A 22,842-nucleotide genomic window follows, 5' to 3' on the forward strand; every position below is an offset into this window, starting at 1 on the left:
CACACTGGCTATCCCCCTGTCAGTGTGCAACCACTATCGCCATGATCGAATGTCAGTATTAGGGGCTGTGCACATTTGGACCTGTGTATTTGTTGAGAAGCCAGCGCCTTTCTGCAATTCATTCTCTACTATGGTAAGGATGCGCTAGGCAAGCTCCTCTTTCAAGGACCGCACCTGGCGTTTAAAGGAACACTCCGCCCATTTTCAACCAGCTTTGTATCATTAGAACATCAGTAGTATATCAGAAAACTGTAAACTGTTTTGAAGTCTGTCATTTAATTTGACAGTTATTGAGTGTTAAAGTGTGGACCAGTGACATCACTGGTCCACACTAACTCAAATTAATAACTCATTAACTCAAATCAACTCTCAATAACTGTCAAACTATTCATCATTCATCTAGTTTGACAGTTATTGAGAGTTGATTTGAGTTAATGAGTTATTAATTTGAGTTAGTGTGGACCAGTGATGTCACTGGTCCACACTTTAACACTCAATAACTGTCGAATTAAATGACAGACTTCAAAACCGTTTACAGTTTTCTGATATACTACTGATGTTCTAATGATACAAAGCTGGTTGAAAATGGGCGGAGTGTTCCTTTAAGCGCTATAGTGTTTTTGGGCGGAGCGCTCTGGGCGTCTCAAGCTGAAAAAGGTTCAACATTTGGAGGAAAAGCGCGCTGCTCGTGTCACTCCTCCTACCTCTTCTCCTGCCAGGGGGATCTTCAAACTCTGCTGCTGCCAGAATTGCCAATAATCTGTCTTTCATGTTTACAGCGCGAACAATCAACAACATCAAACAGACAAAACTAGCTAACGCTAGCTACCGTCCGTGTGATCATTGCGTCCTGAACTGTACTGCGCGCGACAGCAGGGAAAAACAAAACAAAACACACACAAAACGCTCCGTGCGCTAAGTATCAATACCGGTTCGACCCGGTAACTCGAATCACCGGTTAAGTGTCGGCAAAACAACTTGGTTGGGTTTAGGCAAGTAGAATAATGGTCGGGTATAAGCAACAACAAAAGCAACTTGGATGGGGTTAGGGTTTGGGTCGGGATTGAAACCAGCTCTCTCATGATGAGAACGTTACGAGCAGCACAGTCTATGGTTCCGCCACTCCCTACTGCGACTTTGACATTGTCTACTTAAACCTCAGAAATGACGTTCTATGACGTGTATAATGTGAATTATTCACAGATCTAGAAATGTGAGATGCTACATTATTTTCGTGTGAGTGTGTGTGGGTGTGTGTGTGTGTGTGAGAGAGTGTGTGTGTGAGAGTGTGTGTGTGCGTGCGTGCGTGCGTGCGTGTGTGTGTGTGTGTGTGTGTGTGTGTGCGTGCGTGCGTGCGTGCGTGCTTGCGTGTGTGTGTGTGCGTGTGCGTGTGTGTGTGAAGTTAGGGTTAGACATCACAAGTCTATGAATATTCGAGCGCTCTCACACTGGACGGTGATTGTATGGTCTTGTAAGTGCTGTGGCGGTGTGTAAGAGCGTTTAGCCTTGAGATTACTTCAAGTACTTCCCTCCTTGTAGTTAAAGCTGAATGGGGGCCTTTTCTTTAGTATCTAACCTGCAGATGGCCTATTTCTGTCAACGCATGTTCACTTTGACATCACCACCACGCACTAACCTAGTTCACGTTTGAACTGCTGCATGCATACGTGTGCGTGTATGTATAGAATCTGATAGAAACTCCAGGGGCAACTTTGAGCTGGCTTCCTCCTATCATGAATCACTGTCATCCCTGATGCATGATTTGTGAATTTGCTCAACCTCAGGCAAAACATGCACAGAAGAAAAGCCCTTAAATGTAACATAGCAGCTATACGGTTTTGTTGGGGTTTCACCCTTCAGCAGGAATGTCGAATGATATTCAACTTATTTTCATCAACCCTTGTTATTTAAATAGTTGTAATGCAAAATTGGTATTGCGTTCGTGCTTCAATAGGAATACATACCTTGCTGCCATTGTATAGCACTACTACTACTACAGTATAAAAGCAATAGGTAGAGGTCAACATAGGTGAACCTGCGACCTATAGATCAGCCATTTTTGATAATTACTTCATGTAACTAATGCCTTGTTCATGTCATATCGGAAGAAGCATCGTTGCTGCAGCTTGAAAGCGTTCACATGTTTAACTTATTGGAACACCCACATCCTTAACGTACTACAGTGAGAATTATTGATAATTTTGTCGTTTTGTTGTCTTGGACTGCCAACATCAGTGGATTCGTTGCAGTGTTGTGTTGATACTCTTCTTTGCCGTGAAGTTGGAGGAATCGGAGCCGGTGAAAAAGTCCCATTTACCCTACTCGTAATTACCACTGAAGTGCTTTTTCCTAGTCGGCAGGTTGTATTTATTACAGTCAATCCAATATGACGTCGTGTAACGTGGCTCTGATGATGACATGGGCTGAGAGGGGATCTCCAGCCTGTCAAGACAGCTGTGAAGTCTATCAGCTGGCTCGTTAACCAGTCAGCCAAACAACCATCCCAAACGACCATCCATCATTTCCTCCATCTGCCCTAAACCAGTCAGCCAATCAGCCTCACAAACAGCCAGGTGGCAAACATACAGAGGCAGGCGGTGAACAACAGTAACTGAGCCGCGAGAGGCCGACTGACACGGCCACAACATGTGAGAAACACTTCCTCCATAATAAACTTGCTGCCCTGTCCTTCAAGTCCTCATGTCTGCACTGGAGGACACATTGCCCTTTGCTACTGTAGCATGAAAGGACATTAGCTGCGCCGCATGCCTGGAGAAAACCGCTGCAGCGTGTTCGGCTGGCCAGAACAATCATTTAGTGGACACCGCAGAGAACAATGGTCCCAGGCGAGTCTGGGGGACAGACAACAAGGATCAATCAAGGAGTGTCAGCTGCCAGGAGACCACGAGCGGAGCGGGCCACTCATCATCCACAGCTGTGATGCCACTCATCATCCACAGCTGTGATGCCACTCATCATCCACAGCTGTGATGCCACTCCTCATCCACAGCTGTGCTGCCACTCATCATCCACAGCTGTGATGCCACTCATCATCCACAGCTGTGATGCCACTCCTCATCCACAGCTGTGCTGCCACTCATCATCCACAGCTGTGCTGCCACTCATCATCCACAGCTGTGATGCCACTCATCATCCACAGCTGTGCTGCCACTCATCATCCACAGCTGTGATGCCACTCATCATCCACAGCTGTGCTGCCACTCATCATCCACAGCTGTGATGCCACTCATCATCCACAGCTGTGCTGCCACTCATCATCCACAGCTGTGATGCCACTCATCATCCACAGCTGTGATGCCACTCCTCATCCACAGCTGTGATGCCACTCATCATCCACAGCTGTGCTGCCACTCCTCATCCACAGCTGTGCTGCCACTCATCATCCACAGCTGTGATGCCACTCATCATCCACAGTGGTGATTGACTTTCCGCTCAGAGTCTGACGCATGGAGGAGGCCGAGGACCGAGGGGAGAGGAGGAGACATGTGTGTCATGCATACTAGATGGCCTGGCATGACTGTCTTTGTGCAGCCATACATGTTATTGCTATTATGTATTATCGCTATTGTCAGGAGTTGTGAATGATAACAAGACAAGATAACGGCTGCACAATCAAACACAGACTGCTATTCAGATAATATAGTGTGGTGTCACGACATTATCATAACCTTGAGTGAAAAGTATGTTATTCTTTCTTTATTCCTCTGTAGCCTGTGTGTTGCATTGATACATGTGCAGCTCTGTTAACCACTCATATTAATAAAATGTTTGTGGTGGCAGTGAGGAAGCTGCAGGGCTAGTGTCACAGAGTGCAAAGATGTTCATTCCATGTTAGTCATGTTGAAGCAATGCATCATGGGTGTGACCCCTGACCCCAACTGCAGGCGAGTGGGGTGTGTCACCATATGGTGCTGAGAGAAAGATGGAGAATGAGCCGGCTTTAAACACACTAACAGCTGAGTGCATGTGTGTGTGTGTCGTGACCGTTGGAATGACGAGACCCAGGGGAGGGAGAGGGCAGTTGGGTGAGACATTAGCCACATCAGCACACTATTGTAGTCGCACGCGTGCACACACGCGCACACACGCGCACACACACACACACACACACACACACACACACACACACACACACACACACACACACACACACACACACACACACACACACAGAGACCAGCCAGTCACATCTTTGTGAAGATATTCACTGACATAATGCATTATAGCCCCTAACCATAACCATCACAACTAAATACCTAACCCTTGTCTTAACCTTCAAACAGCCGTTTGAGGTGTGAGGAAGTGAGGACCGGACAAAATGTCCACAATTCCCAGGTATAAAACTCAAATTGGTCCTCACTAAGATAGTTGTACAAGCACACACACACACAATGCAAAAACATGCATAAACCTCCATAGAGGCTAAATGCACACTTCCTGTGAACTATAACACTTATTTTCTCTCTCTCTCTCACACACACACACACACACACACACACACACACACACACACACACACACACACACACACACACACACACACACACACACACACACACACACACTATAAATCATTCTGTTGGCCAGCCTATAGCTATAAAATGGCAGTGACTTTGTGAGTGTGACGCCATGATGATTAATTCTCTTAGAGCCGCCGTCATACATCAGCGCAGCACGAGCGGAGCGCTGAGGATGATGAGAGCTGAAACCATCCGTACACCTCAGCTCCTCTAAGCCCCCCTCTATTCTCTCTCGCTCTCACAGTAATAGGGGTCAATTTGCCAGTAAGTGCTTTAACGGTGAAATTCAGAGCACGTACTGAAAATCCGGCTTTTTGGGGGGGCCGTAAACCGCAAACTCTCTTTCAATATCCCCTCCAGTTCCATTCCCATTAACTCCCTCCAACACACACACACACACACACACACAATCTCCAGTATAACCAGCCTATAGGAGAGGCACTCCTTAGCAGTTCACCTGACTGAATCATGAATCATACAGAGTTTGTGTGTGTGTGCGTGTGTGTGTGTGTGTGTGTGTGTGTGTGTGTGTTGGAGCGGTGTGGGTGCCCCCCACCCACATGAGGCGTGTTTAAGCAGGCTGCTTCATTATGGATGAGCACGTATGGCCTCGGTGGCCACAGTAATGTGCACGAGTCACATCAGTATGCATGAGTGACGATTCATTAGTATCAACGCTTTGTCTAATAGACTTCAGCCTAAATTATTCCATTAGGAAGAACTGTACTAAGCCTAGAATGACTTTTATAAGGATATAGAAACATGACAGCAAAGGCTCACGTCTTTATAGGGGTATTACATATATGTGATATCATTATATATGGGGGGGGGGGGGGTGACAAATATGAGGTCACTATGGAGTACCTCAGGCACATTATGAGGCCCTATATAGGAATATAGAAATGCTTGAGGGCTTTTTATTATGGGGTCGTTGTATAAACCATTAATCATTTTTGAACTACCTTACATTATTCCCTTATGAATAATAATCCTGCAATATACAGTATTTTAGAGGGATACTAGCATATATCAATATTACAGCCTATAAATTATACGAATATTATAGTGACACTGATTGCTAAGGAGGATAACTGTAAAGTCACTAGGTCCCTATGGGAATATTTCTGTTAGGGTTGATGATAGTGAGGCCTGGCCTACATCGGTGCATTAGCTATAAGTCTCCACTTTGTACCCAACACCTATACTGTGGTGATGAAACCATACATTGACAGTCAGGCTCCTGAGTATTATAAGCCGTGAATAAGCTATGCAATGAACGTGTCATTGAAGTTAGCCTGTGTGGCTATAGATGCTGCCTATAGGAGATGATGCCATGCTTGACTGAATGGTCTACCACTATAGAAGCAATAGGAAACATGTCATTTCTTATAACAGGGAACAGTTGCACTTGCACATGACGGGATCATATTCATAACAGGAGAGTCCAGTCTAAACCGCCTCACCTGCAGCCTCCGGCGCCGTATGATCCCCGAGTCATCCATGGCGTGATGAAGCGCAGTGGAGCTCCTGGCTGGCGGGGATTTCCACCTAAATCAGTCGCTCGACCCTTCACTTATCTGGGCTTTGACCCAGCAGCGCTGCAGCATCCGCTAGCGGTCCTGTTCACAACACCCGAGCTGCGCACAGCAGGCTCTCACGCAGAGGAGCCGCTTGGAAACACACAAATGACAAGCGCTCCCATACTGTCTGTCTGTTTCACAAACAACCTCTAGTCGAGGTATAGGGCTGAAAGTCTCACTCAAGCAAGCCCCGTGTCCTCTGACAAAGTCTCGGTCTTGACAGTCTCTCTCTGCGGTCTGTCTGCGCTTCCTTATGGGGGCATCTCATGTAGCCAAAGGTCTGTGCGCTTTGATGCTGTCCAGACGACCCCCTCCGTAGGACTGCGGTGAAGCCAGCCTACTCTCGCTGTTGCCTCGTCAAGCCAGCCGCTCCTACATTTCAAGGGCGCCCTTATTGCAGACCTTACGGTAAATACACCGCGCGTTGACCAACTTCAGGGTTTCAAAATAAAATGTCAGGTTTTTGAAAGGCAATAACAGAGATGTGTCGAATTGTCGATGATTTTACCAGCCAGCCAGTGTATTCTACACTGATTTTGAGTCATTAGGTCACATGACCTGGAAGGTATTCAGCCGTAAATGCTTATTTTTCGATGAAGAAAATAATATGAAATATATGGAGTATTAAACTCCAATAAAAATAGGTGTGTCCTAACCAGGCTGTGCAGTAATGCCATTCTACATTGATTTCGAGTCATTAGCTCATATGACCTGGGAGTTATTGAGCCGAAAAGCCACATATTTCCATAAAGAAATGAATTATGAAATTTGGGGAGTATTAAACTCCAATAAAAAAGGTGTGTCCTAACCAGGCAGTGTAGTAATGTCATTCTACATTGACTTTGAGTCATTAGGTCATATGACCTGGGAGTTATTGAGCCGAAAAGCCACATTTTTCCATAAAAATTTTTATTATGAAATTTGGGGAGTATTAAACTCCAATAAAAGAAGGTGTGTCCTAACCAGGCAGTGTAGTAATGTCATTCTACATTGACTTTGAGTCATTAGCTCATATGACCTGGGAGTTATTGAGCCGAAAAGCCACATATTTCCATAAAGAAATGAATTATGAAATTTGGGGAGTATTAAACTCCAATAAAAAAAGGTGTGTCCTAACCAGGCAGTGTAGTAATGTCATTCTACATTGACTTTGAGTCATTAGGTCATATGACCTGGGAGTTATTGAGCCGAAAAGCCACATTTTTCCATAAAATTTTTTATTATGAAATTTGGGGAGTATTAAACTCCAATAAAAGAAGGTGTGTCCTAACCAGGCAGTGTAGTAATGTCATTCTACATTGACTTTGAGTCATTAGCTCATATGACCTGGGAGTTATTGAGCCGAAAAGCCACATATTTCCATAAAGAAATGAATTATGAAATTTGGGGAGTATTAAACTCCAATAAAAAAAGGTGTGTCCTAACCAGGCAGTGTAGTAATGTCATTCTACATTGACTTTGAGTCATTAGCTCATATGACCTGGGAGTTATTGAGCCGAAAAGGCGAATTTTTCAGAAAATGCATGTTTCCATAAAGAAATTAATCATGAAATATGGGGAGTATTACACTCCAATAAAAAAAGGTGTGTCCTAACCAGGCAGTCTAGTAATATGATTCTACATTGATTTTGAGTCATTCGGTCACATGACCTGGGAGTTATTGAGCCGAAAAGGCGAATTTTTCAGAAAATGCATGTTTCCATAAAGAAATTAATCATGAAATATGGGGAGTATTAAACTCCAATAAAAAAAGGTGTGTCCTGACCAGGCAGTCTAGTAATATGATTCTACGTTGATTTTGAGTCATTCGGTCATATGACCTGGGAGTTATTGAGCCGAAAAGCCACATTTTTCCATAAAAAAATGAATTATGAAATTTGGGGAGTATTAAACTCCAATAAAAGAAGGTGTGTCCTAACCAGGCAGTGTAGTAATGTCATTCTACATTGACTTTGAGTCATTAGCTCATATGACCTGGGAGTTATTGAGCCGAAAAGCCACATATTTCCATAAAGAAATGAATTATGAAATTTGGGGAGTATTAAACTACAATAAAAAAAGGTGTGTCCTAACCAGGCAGTGTAGTAATGTCATTCTACATTGACTTTGAGTCATTAGCTAATATGACCTGGGAGTTATTGAGCCGAAAAGGCGAATTTTTCCATAAAAAAATGAATTATGAAATTTGGGGAGTATTAAACTCCAATAAAAAAAGGTGTGTCCTAACCAGGCAGTGTAGTAATGTCATTCTACATTGACTTTGAGTCATTAGCTCATATGACCTGGGAGTTATTGAGCCGAAAAGCCACATATTTCCATAAATAAATGAATTATGAAATTTGGGGAGTATTAAACTCCAATAAAAAAAGGTGTGTCCTAACCAGGCAGTGTAGTAATGTCATTCTACGTTGACTTTGAGTCATTAGCTCATATGACCTGGGAGTTATTGAGCCGAAAAGCCACATATTTCCATAAAAAAATGAATTATGAAATTTGGGGAGTATTAAACTCCAATAAAAAAGGTGTGTCCTAACCAGGCAGTGTAGTAATGTCATTCTACATTGACTTTGAGTCATTAGCTCATATGACCTGGGAGTTATTGAGCCGAAAAGCCACATATTTCCATAAAGAAATGAATTATGAAATTTGGGGAGTATTAAACTCCAATAAAAAAAGGTGTGTCCTAACCAGGCAGTGTAGTAATGTCATTCTACATTGACTTTGAGTCATTAGCTCATATGACCTGGTAGTTATTGAGCCGAAAAGGCGAATTTTTCCATAAAAAAATGAATTATGAAATTTGGGGAGTATTAAACTCCAATAAAAAAAGGTGTGTCCTAACCAGGCAGTGTAGTAATGTCATTCTACATTGACTTTGAGTCATTAGCTCATATGACCTGGGAGTTATTGAGCCGAAAAGGCGAATTTTTCAGAAAATGCATGTTTCCATAAAGAAATTAATCATGAAATATGGGGAGTATTAAACTCCAATAAAAAAAGGTGTGTCCTAACCAGGCAGTCTAGTAATATGATTCTACATTGATTTTGAGTCATTCGGTCATATGACCTGGGAGTTATTGAGCCGAAAAGCCACATTTTTCCATAAAAAAATGAATTATGAAATTTGGGGAGTATTAAACTCCAATAAAAGAAGGTGTGTCCTAACCAGGCAGTGTAGTAATGTCATTCTACGTTGACTTTGAGTCATTAGCTCATATGACCTGGGAGTTATTGAGCCGAAAAGCCACATATTTCCATAAAAAAATGAATTATGAAATTTGGGGAGTATTAAACTCCAATAAAAAAAGGTGTGTCCTAACCAGGCAGTGTAGTAATGTCATTCTACATTGACTTTGAGTCATTAGCTCATATGACCTGGGAGTTATTGAGCCGAAAAGCCACATATTTCCATAAAGAAATGAATTATGAAATTTGGGGAGTATTAAACTCCAATAAAAAAAGGTGTGTCCTAACCAGGCAGTGTAGTAATGTCATTCTACATTGACTTTGAGTCATTAGCTCATATGACCTGGTAGTTATTGAGCCGAAAAGGCGAATTTTTCCATAAAAAAATGAATTATGAAATTTGGGGAGTATTAAACTCCAATAAAAAAAGGTGTGTCCTAACCAGGCAGTGTAGTAATGTCATTCTACATTGACTTTGAGTCATTAGCTCATATGACCTGGGAGTTATTGAGCCGAAAAGGCGAATTTTTCAGAAAATGCATGTTTCCATAAAGAAATTAATCATGAAATATGGGGAGTATTAAACTCCAATAAAAAAAGGTGTGTCCTAACCAGGCAGTCTAGTAATATGATTCTACATTGATTTTGAGTCATTCGGTCATATGACCTGGGAGTTATTGAGCCGAAAAGCCACATTTTTCCATAGAAAAATGAATTATGAAATTTGGGGAGTATTAAACTCCAATAAAAGAAGGTGTGTCCTAACCAGGCAGTGTAGTAATGTCATTCTACATTGACTTTGAGTCATTAGCTCATATGACCTGGGAGTTATTGAGCCGAAAAGCCACATATTTCCATAAAAAAATGAATTATGAAATTTGGGGAGTATTAAACTCCAATAAAAAAAGGTGTGTCCTAACCAGGCAGTGTAGTAATGTCATTCTACATTGACTTTGAGTCATTAGCTCATATGACCTGGGAGTTATTGAGCCGAAAAGCCACATATTTCCATAAAGAAATGAATTATGAAATTTGGGGAGTATTAAACTCCAATAAAAGAAGGTGTGTCCTAACCAGGCAGTGTAGTAATGTCATTCTACATTGACTTTGAGTCATTAGGTCATATGACCTGGGAGTTATTGAGCCGAAAAGGCACATTTTTCTATAAAAAAATGAATTATGAAATTTGGGGAGTATTAAACTCCAATAAAAGAAGGTGTGTCCTAACCAGGCAGTGTAGTAATGTCATTCTACATTGACTTTGAGTCATTAGCTCATATGACCTGGGAGTTATTGAGCCGAAAAGCCACATATTTCCATAAAGAAATGAATTATGAAATTTGGGGAGTATTAAACTCCAATAAAAAAAGGTGTGTCCTAACCAGGCAGTGTAGTAATGTCATTCTACGTTGACTTTGAGTCATTAGCTCATATGACCTGGGAGTTATTGAGCCGAAAAGGCGAATTTTTCAGAAAATTGACTCCATTAGCCAGTGGCGCTGCTCTTGAGGCAAGAGGAGGGCACCTGCATAGGCTAGAAGATCCCCCCCCGTGGGGGATCAGGAGTCAAGACTCGTTGGTGGCGGACTGGGGAGGTGGGTGGGGCAAATGGGGAGGTGGGTGGGGCAAAACAACGCTTCGGAGGCCGGCTTCAAGGGAGATGGACTGCCGTGAGCTGCTGCTGCTATGAGAGAGAGAGGTGACGTAGAACCCTTGCTATATATATGAGGATTAACTGACGTCATATTTGACGTCATAGCAGACGTCATACTAGGACTTTTGACTGACCACGTTATGCTAGAACTTGACTGTCGTCAGGGGATGATCGGATTATGCGTGAGTGGCCTTCTGCTTGAACTATGGTCTGGAGACCTCACTTCTTTTCCCTGTCAATAGTTGTATGGGTTTTGGAGATATCAGCCCTAGAATCTTCTGCCTTCCCTTCTAAGAAAATAGTTAATACTCCTCATATTATATTTTTTATGGAAAAATACGCATTTTCAGAGAAGTGAGCCTTTTTGGCTCAATAACTCCCAGGTCATATGAGCTAATGACTCAAAGTCAATGTAGAATGACATTACTACACTGCCTGGTTAGGACACACCTTTTTTTATTGGAGTTTAATACTCCCCAAATTTCATAATTCATTTTTTTATGGAAAAATGTGGCTTTTCGGCTCAATAACTCCCAGGTCATATGACCTAATGACTCAAAATCAGTGTAGAGTCACATTACTACACTGCCTGGTTAGGACACAGCTATTTTTATTGGAGTTTAATACTTCCTATATTTTATATGGATTTTTTAATGGAAAAATTTGCATTTTCGGCTCAATAACTCCCAGGTCATATGACCTAATGACTGAAAGTCAATGTAGAATGACATTACTACACTGCCTGGTTAGGACACACCTTCTTTTATTGGAGTTTAATACTCCCCAAATTTCATAATTAATTTTTTTATGGAAAAATGTGGCTTTTCGGCTCAATAACTCCCAGGTCATATGACCGAATGACTCAAAATCAATGTAGAATGACATTACTACACTGCCTGGTTAGGACACACCTTTTTTTATTGGAGTTTAATACTCCCCAAATTTCATAATTCATTTTTTTATGGAAAAATTCGCCTTTTCGGCTCAATAACTCCCAGGTCATATGAGCTAATGACTCAAAGTCAATGTAGAATGACATTACTACACTGCCTGGTTAGGACACACCTTTTTTTATTGGAGTTTAATACTCCCCAAATTTCATAATTCATTTCTTTATGGAAATATGTGGCTTTTCGGCTCAATAACTCCCAGGTCATATGAGCTAATGACTCAAAGTCAATGTAGAATGACATTACTACACTGCCTGGTTAGGACACACCTTCTTTTATTGGAGTTTAATACTCCCCAAATTTCATAATTCATTTTTTTATGGAAAAATGTGGCTTTTCGGCTCAATAACTCCCAGGTCATATGACCGAATGACTCAACATCAATGTAGAATCATATTACTAGACTGCCTGGTTAGGACACACCTTTTTTATTGGAGTTTAATACTCCCCATATTTCATGATTAATTTCTTTATGGAAACATGCATTTTCTGAAAAATTCGCCTTTTCGGCTCAATAACTCCCAGGTCATTTGACCGAATGACTCAAAATCAATGTAGAATCATATTACTAGACTGCCTGGTTAGGACACACCTTTTTTTATTGGAGTGTAATACTCCCCATATTTCATGATTAATTTCTTTATGGAAACATGCATTTTCTGAAAAATTCGCCTTTTCGGCTCAATAACTCCCAGGTCATATGAGCTAATGACTCAAAGTCAACGTAGAATGACATTACTACACTGCCTGGTTAGGACACACCTTTTTTTATTGGAGTTTAATACTCCCCAAATTTCATAATTCATTTCTTTATGGAAATATGTGGCTTTTCGGCTCAATAACTCCCAGGTCATATGAGCTAATGACTCAAAGTCAATGTAGAATGACATTACTACACTGCCTGGTTAGGACACACCTTCTTTTATTGGAGTTTAATACTCCCCAAATTTCATAATTCATTTTTTTATGGAAAAATGTGGCTTTTCGGCTCAATAACTCCCAGGTCATATGACCGAATGACTCAAAATCAATGTAGAATGACATCACTACACTGCCTGGTTAGGACACACCTTCTTTTATTTGAGTTTAATACTCCCCAAATTTCATAATTCATTTTTTTATGGAAAAATGTGGCTTTTCGGCTCAATAACTCCCAGGTCATATGACCGAATGACTCAAAATCAATGTAGAATCATATTACTAGACTGCCTGGTTAGGACACACCTTTTTTTATTGGAGTTTAATACTCCCCATATTTCATGATTAATTTCTTTATGGAAACATGCATTTTCTGAAAAATTCGCCTTTTCGGCTCAATAACTCCCAGGTCATATGAGCTAATGACTCAAAGTCAATGTAGAATGACATTACTACACTGCCTGGTTAGGACACACCTTTTTTTATTGGAGTTTAATACTCCCCAAATTTCATAATTCATTTATTTATGGAAATATGTGGCTTTTCGGCTCAATAACTCCCAGGTCATATGAGCTAATGACTCAAAGTCAATGTAGAATGACATTACTACACTGCCTGGTTAGGACACACCTTCTTTTATTGGAGTTTAATACTCCCCAAATTTCATAATTCATTTTTTTATGGAAAAATTTGGCTTTTCGGCTCAATAACTCCCAGGTCATATGACCGAATGACTCAAAATCAATGTAGAATCATATTACTAGACTGCCTGGTTAGGACACACCTTTTTTTATTGGAGTTTAATACTCCCCATATTTCATGATTAATTTCTTTATGGAAACATGCATTTTCTGAAAAATTCGCCTTTTCGGCTCAATAACTCCCAGGTCATGTGACCGAATGACTCAAAATCAATGTAGAATCATATTACTAGACTGCCTGGTTAGGACACACCTTTTTTTATTGGAGTGTAATACTCCCCATATTTCATGATTAATTTCTTTATGGAAACATGCATTTTCTGAAAAATTCGCCTTTTCGGCTCAATAACTCCCAGGTCATATGAGCTAATGACTCAAAGTCAACGTAGAATGACATTACTACACTGCCTGGTTAGGACACACCTTTTTTATTGGAGTTTAATACTCCCCAAATTTCATAATTCATTTCTTTATGGAAATATGTGGCTTTTCGGCTCAATAACTCCCAGGTCATATGAGCTAATGACTCAAAGTCAATGTAGAATGACATTACTACACTGCCTGGTTAGGACACACCTTCTTTTATTGGAGTTTAATACTCCCCAAATTTCATAATTCATTTTTTTATAGAAAAATGTGGCTTTTCGGCTCAATAACTCCCAGGTCATATGACCTAATGACTCAAAGTCAATGTAGAATGACATTACTACACTGCCTGGTTAGGACACACCTTCTTTTATTGGACTTTAATACTCCCCAAATTTCATAATTCATTTCTTTATGGAAATATGTGGCTTTTCGGCTCAATAACTCCCAGGTCATATGAGCTAATGACTCAAAGTCAATGTAGAATGACATTACTACACTGCCTGGTTAGGACACACCTTTTTTTATTGGAGTTTAATACTCCCCAAATTTCATAATTCATTTCTTTATGGAAATATGTGGCTTTTCGGCTCAATAACTCCCAGCTCATATGAGCTAATGACTCGAAATCAATGTAGAATGGCATTACTGCACAGCCTGGTTAGGACACACCTATTTTTATTGGAGTTTAATACTCCATATATTTCATATTATTTTCTTCCTCGAAAAATAAGCATTTACGGCTGAATACCTTCCAGGTCATGTGACCTAATGACTCAAAATCAGTGTAGAATACACTGGCTGGCTGGTAAAATCATCGACAATTCGACACATCTCTGTTATTGCCTTTCAAAAACCTGACATTTTATTTTGAAACCCTGAAGTTGGTCAACGCGCGGTGTATTTACCGTAAGGTCTGCAATAAGGGCGCCCTTGAAATGTAGGAGCGGCTGGCTTGACGAGGCAACAGCGAGAGTAGGCTGGCTTCACCGCAGTTCCGTAGGCCTGGCCGGCCAGTGACAGGCTGCAAACGCAATGCTCACGAATGACCAGCCGATCCTTCTACTGCACAGTGGATCATGGCTTCTGTCCACATTCGTTTACAAACGGCGACGAGTTCACCGTCGGGACAAGCCAAGATGAAAACAACCGATCGAATTTATACACGCTCGTACCGCGGTTGAGCTGCAGCAGCGTTGGTCTGAAGCTCCTCGGTCGGGTTGACATTACAGCTGAGCAGTCTCTGTCCGCACCGGTAACAGCACCGGGGGTGAGGAGGACGCGCGGCGCAGGAGAGCACGTCCTTCGATCAATTGTCTTCTTTTATAATAAATACGGTCAAAGTTTCTACTAATAGCGTACCCGTTCGTTGCTCGGCGCTCCCCGACCCCTTCGCTTCCAGTATGATACTGTGGACAGGCTGCAGCACGATAGGCTATTATTTGTAACAACCCTTGCCTGGGATTCCCTCTCGCCCCTCCTCCTAGTAGCCTACAGGCTCTCCTCCGATGAATGGTAGGCTGTCGTGACCCGTGCTTAGTATGCTGAGAAGATAGGCTGCTAACCGACAGTACACCCTCCTCTGTTGCCGTAGGCAGCCTTGAGAGCACGTCATTGACTTTTAATATTGCTGTTGTCATGTGGAAAAAGGCGTAACTCCAATTTCGGTTATTTTCATGGTTTTAATTGAGGGAAGTTTCAGATGGAAAAAAATTTAAACGTGCTGGACGTCTTTAGCTCCTGAAATTTCACATTTTGGAAATGCAAGCTTTTCCCCGGACAACAGGAATGTGTACAGTCAGTGACATTCCTGACTGGCAGATTCAGAACCAGGGACAGCGACACATGATACACACTCACTGCATACAGTCAGTAGGCCTTGCCCAGTGGTTCTCAAACCTTTTCCACATCAAGGACCCCTAAACTGACACAAATTAGACCATGGACCCCCATTTGATATGATTTTTTGGTAACCCTTCGTAATAACGTTCATTCATAACTCATACGTAATTTATAAGCCTTTAGTTAATGAAGAACTAATCATTTACAAAATATGAATATACATCTGTAGATTATTAATAAGTGCTATGTTAACATATCACAAATGTGATATACACTTACACTTTTAGTAAAAAAGCACTGCAATACAAACTACAAAGTGTTCCTCACCTGTTATGATAATCAGTTACAATTCATTTACAAGGCTTTCTGTGTCCCCTAATTTAAAGTGTAAACAATTCATCACACATAAATGTGTTACATACAAGGGGGTAGTGCCGTTTGTGAAAATTGAAGCCAAAGCGGAAGTGTCTTAAACCTGATTTATTTCGAATGGCCTGCAGGGGGTGACTACACTGGTTGCAAAAATAAGTCTGATTGTATGGAAGGCAATGGGAAAATTACCATACTTCTCACTTGATTTATGGCCTCACTAAACACTTTCCTAATGAGTCTCAATCGCTAGTTGGAAGTCTTCTTAAATGTTAATTTTGTAAATTATGTTCCCATTTAGAGTAAAATAGAAACAGACTATGTTTTGGGGCGTGATTGACAGGTCACCTGTCCATTGATTGCACAGCTTGACGATTATGGACCAACAGCAGGCTGCACTGCGGCTCTGTGGGACTCCCCTGGGCTCATGTTGAGAACAAAGATGACAACGGCCAGAATGCCATACTCCAGGCTTCAAAACGGAAGACCATAAACAAATTGGTTAGGCCCCCTGCAGGCCATTCGAAAGAATACAGGTTTAAGACACTGCAACCAACCTATATTCTCTCACGTCACTCCCCTCTTCCGGTCCCTTCAATGGCTTCCTATCTCGGCACACATCAAATTCAAGACACTGGTACTCGTCTACTGGGAGGGCAGTACACCAGACTGCCCCTCCCTATGTATCATCTATGGTCAGGTTCCAAACCTCGCCTCACTCCCGCCACTCCTCCATCCTTGCAGATCACCTTGCCCCTCCATCACTACGTGGGCTCAAAAGGTCACGGCTCTTCTCATCCTTGGCAGCACAATGGTGGAATGAGCTCCCCCCTTCTATCAGGACCCATCTTTCGAACAGAGGCTAAAAACACACCATTTCAGGCTACACCTGGACCCTTCTTGAACTAACCATTCTTCTTCTTCTTCTTAAAAAAAAATCCAACTAATGCTATTTATTCTTTCTTAAAACAACTTTCAACAAATGCTACTCTATTCCCTTTTAAAAAGTCTGAGCTGACACGGACTGTGTTGCAGTTGATTTCACTACTGTTAACAAAATGTGCTATTTGTGAGTCGCTTTGGAAAAAGCTTCCGCTAAATGACGTAATGTAATGTAATTTAATGTAATGTAATGACTCCGGAATATGTTTTCACCCATGATATTATTTCTGTGATTGACAGATGGGCGGCCTTTGCTAAAATCGTTGCATAATGTCTTGTTGAGGATTAGGACTTTCACACACAGTTTTTATGTAACATATGATCCACACAGCTATGACCTCATCAGAGCTGGACACAGTAAGGGATCAGCAGCACAGCCTTACAACACTGACCCATCCCCCAAAGAACTGCTCATAAAGGCTGCAGGAAGCTGCCTGACAGTTTCAGCAAGCAGGGCATTTGATTAAGATTGTACTTATATAACTAGGTAGTCAAAGAAGCAACAGACCAAGCCAAGCATAAATGTTGCAGACAAACAACAAACAATGGACATGAAATCCCATGAAAAAGATCCCATAAAAGGTAGGCACAAAGTCAACATTTCGACACAAGTGCTGACAAGGCAGCAGTCCAGCTGCATACCAGCAGGATCAGGAGACAAGCCCATATGACCATAATGGAACAGGTCCAGAACATTCCACCCCAAATCCCAAATACACTTGTGGTTTAGTCAGATTTGTGCAGCACAAATGTTCTCTGTGAATAAAGGCTTAAAAATTGGTTTTATTTACCAACCACTGCATCAGAATCTTATAGATAGATAGATAGATAGATAGATAGATAGAAAAATCGATCGATTTATCGATCATTCATAGCTTCATATCGAGAGTCATGCCATATTACAGTTAAATAGCTCCACAGAAATACATTTAACAAATCCATAAACACTGAACTCTGGAAAGCTTCCGACTGCTGTGGCAGAATGCCTTCTGAGATGCACAAATCTCACAGGGGGAAAAAGCTCCAGTAAGCAGCCTGTGATTTGCTTGATTAAATGGAGCTGTCAGGGCTGTCTGGTTGGCAGTCAGAGAGCCCGCCGCAGTCTCACTGCTGATGGCAGTGCTTTGTTCACTAGTCTCTGTGCTGCACAGACAAATGCTCACAGCACTGTCACCCGCACATCTCCCACTCCAGCCCAGTGGACACGCTGCAGGCCGCAGAGCCTATTGAGTTCTGGCTGAACTGACCTGAAAGACGAGCACCGGTGGAAGCCTGGCTGGTAAGGCACACTTCACTATGTCTCAGTAGAAGTATCCTTTATTTTCCCCGTGGGGAAGCTCATGCTCTACATTTGACCCATCCTCTACGAGGTACCTATATACAGTAGGAGCAGTAGGCAGCCACAGTGCAGCGCATGGGGACCAAGTCCAGTTCAATTGTGCCTTGGTCAGGGGCACTGACAGCAGTATTAACCCGAACATACATGTCTTTGATGGTGGGAGGAAACCGGAGCACCCGGAGGAAACCCACACTAACACGGGGAGAACATGCAAACTCCACACAGAAAGGACCTGGGATGGACCAGGGTTCGAACCCGGGACCTTCTTGCTGTGAAACAACAGTGCTAACCACTGATCCACCGTTATGACAGTCACTGTGCAATGAGCTGATGTGAGTCAGTGGCTGCTGAAGACGGAGACACTGACGTTCACATCCTCTTTCATAATGACTGTGTAATCCCTTTGCTGTGTAGAGAATAGCAGCTGCTCGCTTTTGTTTGGAATGAGCTGATGATATCCTGTTCCTCTGCAAAACTCAAGTATAATACATACTAATTATGCCGGGAATTATGTTGTTGCAGTAACACACAAAAATAAACGGTCACATCTGATTTTTCAGGTTCTCACCTTTGAATAAGCTTGCCAGGCGGAGCCGTGTAGAAGATGTGAGGAGAGAGAGCAGTGTCTTTCTTGTCGAGATCGTCACGTGTGCTGTGGGAAATTGTCCAACTTCACCTAATTGCCCCATAAACATGAAAAATTAATCTTAAATTGGCCAAACCAAAGAAATGATTTCATACAGCTTTCGTTGAGCACTAAAGCCACCCACAGGCATAGAAGAGTAGTGCAACCACTATGCCTGTGGGTGGCGGTAGCATGATTAGTAGTGTTACAGTGGGGTTTCTCGAATGTGGTTAATTATCATTAATTTAGCCTTTAGCTTCATTTGTAGTCTATAGCCTAGGCCTTTAGACCAATGACACACCAAATTATGTCATAATAATAATAATTTATATAATATAATTTATTAATAATTTGTCCGCTGTTTTTATCAAATTACTAATCAATTGACATTTTAATCTGATGACGGGATCTGACCTTAACAGTTAGCCTGAAGCTGCCTTCACATGATAAGAGGTCTACTCTTTGCTCAGAGTGAAGAGCAGCAGTAGCTGTTGCTAGGCGACATTGGTTGCGCTCATGAAAGGTCAGTGCAGTAACTAGGTCAAAGTTGAAATAATTTGAACTTTGAGCGCAGCGCTCCGTGGCAAATTCGAGCGGTGCGCAACGCCAAGGGTAGTATTTGAAGAAGGGTCATATTTGAGGGTAATATTTGAAGAGGAAAAATACAGACTCTGGACTTGATGCTCCTGATTAAAATCCTTCCAGACCTAGTCTCACGGTAGCCAGCTGTAGATACATATCTATGTCTGGGTGGTTAAGGACGGCCCCCTGAGACCAAAACAAAATGTGTGACAGACATGGACCTGTACTTGGTCTCTGGCTCTGCAGAGCCTATACTATAGGCTCTACCAACTGCACCAATTCAGCAGTCTGGATAGCTCAGTTGGTAGAGAACCAGACTAACAATCTTGTGATCTTGGGGCCAAGGGTTTAATCCTCACCTGGAACAACTCTTGTATTAATTTGTTATAGTGTAGGGTGATGGTAAGATAATCATGAAGTAATGATGCATTCCCTAGTAACAACTAAGTATGAAGCCCTGCTTTACTTGAGGGGGCACAAACATGGTAACTCATGGTAAAGTAACCATGAAGTAATGATGAACTCCCTAGTAACAACTAAGTATGATGGCCTGCTTTACTTGAGGGGCACACACATGGCAACTCATGGTAAAGTAACCATGAAGTAATGATGCACTCCCTAGTAACAACTAAGTATGATGGCCTGCTTTACTTGAGGGGCACACACATGGTAACTCATGGTAAAGTAACCATGAAGTAATGATGCACTCCCTAGTAACAACTAAGTATGATGGCCTGCTTTACTTGAGGGGCACACACATGGTAACTCATGGTAAAGTAACCATGAAGTAATGATGAACGCCCTAGTAACAACTAAGTATGATGGCCTGCTTTACTTGAGGGGCACACACATGGTAACTCATGGTAAAGTAATCATGAAGTAATGATGCACTCCCTAGTAACAACTAAGTATGATGGCCTGCTTTACTTGAGGGGTCACACATATGGTAACTAATGGTGACGTAATCATGAACTAATGATTAATTCCCTAGTAACAACTATGGTAACTAATAGTCTGTTCTTAAGTAACTACCCTTTAACTACTCATGAACTAGTGAAAGAAAAACGTTTTTTTAAGGAAGTAATCATTACTTACTGGTTTGTTAACATGGTAACTAATGGTCACCATTAAGGAACTACCTATTAACTATTCATGAACTAATCATGAACTATTCATGAGCTAATGGTTCGTTCCTGACTAGTTCCTCAGTATCTACCCAGTTTTTGTGTTACAGTATTGTAAAGTGTTACCGAAAAAACAACTGTACAGCTGCCACCGAGCGCAGTGTTACTGACAAACAACTATACAGCTGCCAACAAGCGCACTGACTTCTCTGCTGAGCTCCACTACAAAACAAACAAAAGGCTTTAACAGCTCCAAAGCCCTTAGGGATACAATAACATGTATGTATTCTTGTAACATATTTAATTATCTACTGGATTATGTATCGGCTTATCCATACAGGACAACAGAGAGCCAAAGTCACGCTCTCTTCTGGTTTAGGCATACGAACCAAGGGATTTCATCCGCCATCTATTTTTCCATAGACATTTCATTAAATGCTTACTTTCTTCGTCAAACCACGCGATTCAGCTATATATAGAATCAAGAGACCACATTTCACTTGGACCAAAACCTAAAAAAAATAAAAAATAAAAATAAAATAAAATGAAAATGCTTATTATTATTAGTAGTAGTATTTTGACATTTTGCTTTTAAGTGTTGGTAGTCTCTCCTGATTCTAAATATAGCTGAATTGCTTGGTTTGACCAAGCAAAACTATTTTCATAAGCATTTTGCGAAATGTCTACGGAAAATAAAATGGCAGATGAAATCTGCCAATGAAAAGTGGGTGTGACTTTGGCTCTTTATACATGTACATAAATATTAATAATAAATAAGTAAAAATGTCTGGAGCATTAAACAAGCGCAAATCTTTAAGCCCACAGCACAGTGGTGTGGCCATTCAGCTTTATGGCAGAATGCCTATACTCCCATTATCAAAGTAAAAAAAATGCACACGGTAAAGTATCAGTGACGAGCATAATTAAATCCATTGAAAAATTGAAACTGCACACTCTGGCTCAGATGCAAAGATTTAATGGACAGACGTTTCGGCCTGGTGGCCTTTTGTCATATGACTTGACAAAGGCCACCAGGCCGAAACGTCTGTCCATTAAATCTTTGCATCTGAGCCAGAGTGTGCGGTTTCATCTTTTTCAAAGCATGCCTACTCCCACCACCCACATCCCCCCTACCCACCCCTCAAATCCCGACTCTCTACTGCCTTCCTATCCCTACTATGACCCCTTTTCCCTCCCCCCTTCAGTCACCCCCTCCCCCTACCCACCCCTCGAATCTTAACTCTCTACCACCTTCCTATCCCTAGCTACGGCCCCTTTCCCCGCTAAACTCACTAAAGGTCCATGACCATGACTGACTGACTGACTGAATCTTGATTTATACCTGACACATCCAAGAGGACCGCGAGTGTCCGTGCGGCCAAGTGACATCAATTCAGCAGACACGCCCTGAAGGCTCCTGTGCGCCGAGTTCCATACATCTCTTTCTTGCCAAAACTTAGTCAACTGTGTAAGACATAAGAGTGAATAGCACAATTTTATATAGGCCTACTCGATGGTATAGAAGAGGCTATACGTAAGGGATAATGTATATTGAGGCGGTGATTACGGGGGAAATAATGACCGACAGGTGGATTGAGCCCGACGCGTAGCGGAGGGCTTAATCGTTCACCTGAAGGTCATTATTTCCCAGTAATCACCGCCTCAATATACATTATCCCGCTTAGAACACGGCCTACAACTAAATCATTCAATAATCTGACAAAAATAATTATTCAAATATATTTTTTAATAGCGTTTTCAACGACAAAGCGGTTTCATTCGTAATTGGCACACAAGACACCACAGCTGCAACTGGTTGGCCTAATTAGTAGTGGCTTGCTGACAAAAGGCTCTTATCAACTGATTAATCCAGGTGTGGCAGAGCAGCGGTCGGTTGTCGAGAAATAATGACCGGTGAATATTGTTGATTGACCAATCAGAATCGAGTATTCAAAAGAGCCGTGTTCTAAATACAAGTAAGGAATATAAACAGTAAAGCTAAATTACAAGATAAAATAAAATAATGCATGCGCGCACGCACACACACACACACACATACACATACACACACAGGATACGTGCATTGCAGTGTTGTAGTGCTGTACTTGAGTCCAGGACTTTGA

At 41.7% G+C, this 22,842-nt stretch overlaps 1 protein-coding gene across 1 annotated transcript in view; it reads right to left on the reverse strand.

Annotated features, from left to right (window-relative positions):
- The window catches only part of mast1b (microtubule associated serine/threonine kinase 1b), a gene marked incomplete at both ends in the record, with an annotated part of 53,141 nt that extends 47,098 nt beyond the window's left edge, over nucleotides 1–6,043 (reverse strand). The window contains one exon of the mRNA XM_083649063.1: nucleotides 6,005–6,043. Within this exon, the coding sequence (XP_083505189.1) occupies nucleotides 6,005–6,043 (39 nt within the window). The remainder of the gene's footprint in view (nucleotides 1–6,004) is intronic.
- Between the last annotated feature and the right edge of the window lie 16,799 nt (nucleotides 6,044–22,842).

Source organism: Poromitra crassiceps, assembly GCF_964638095.1.
Source record: "Poromitra crassiceps genome assembly, chromosome: 13".
Taxonomy (NCBI): Eukaryota; Metazoa; Chordata; class Actinopteri; order Beryciformes; family Melamphaidae; genus Poromitra; species Poromitra crassiceps.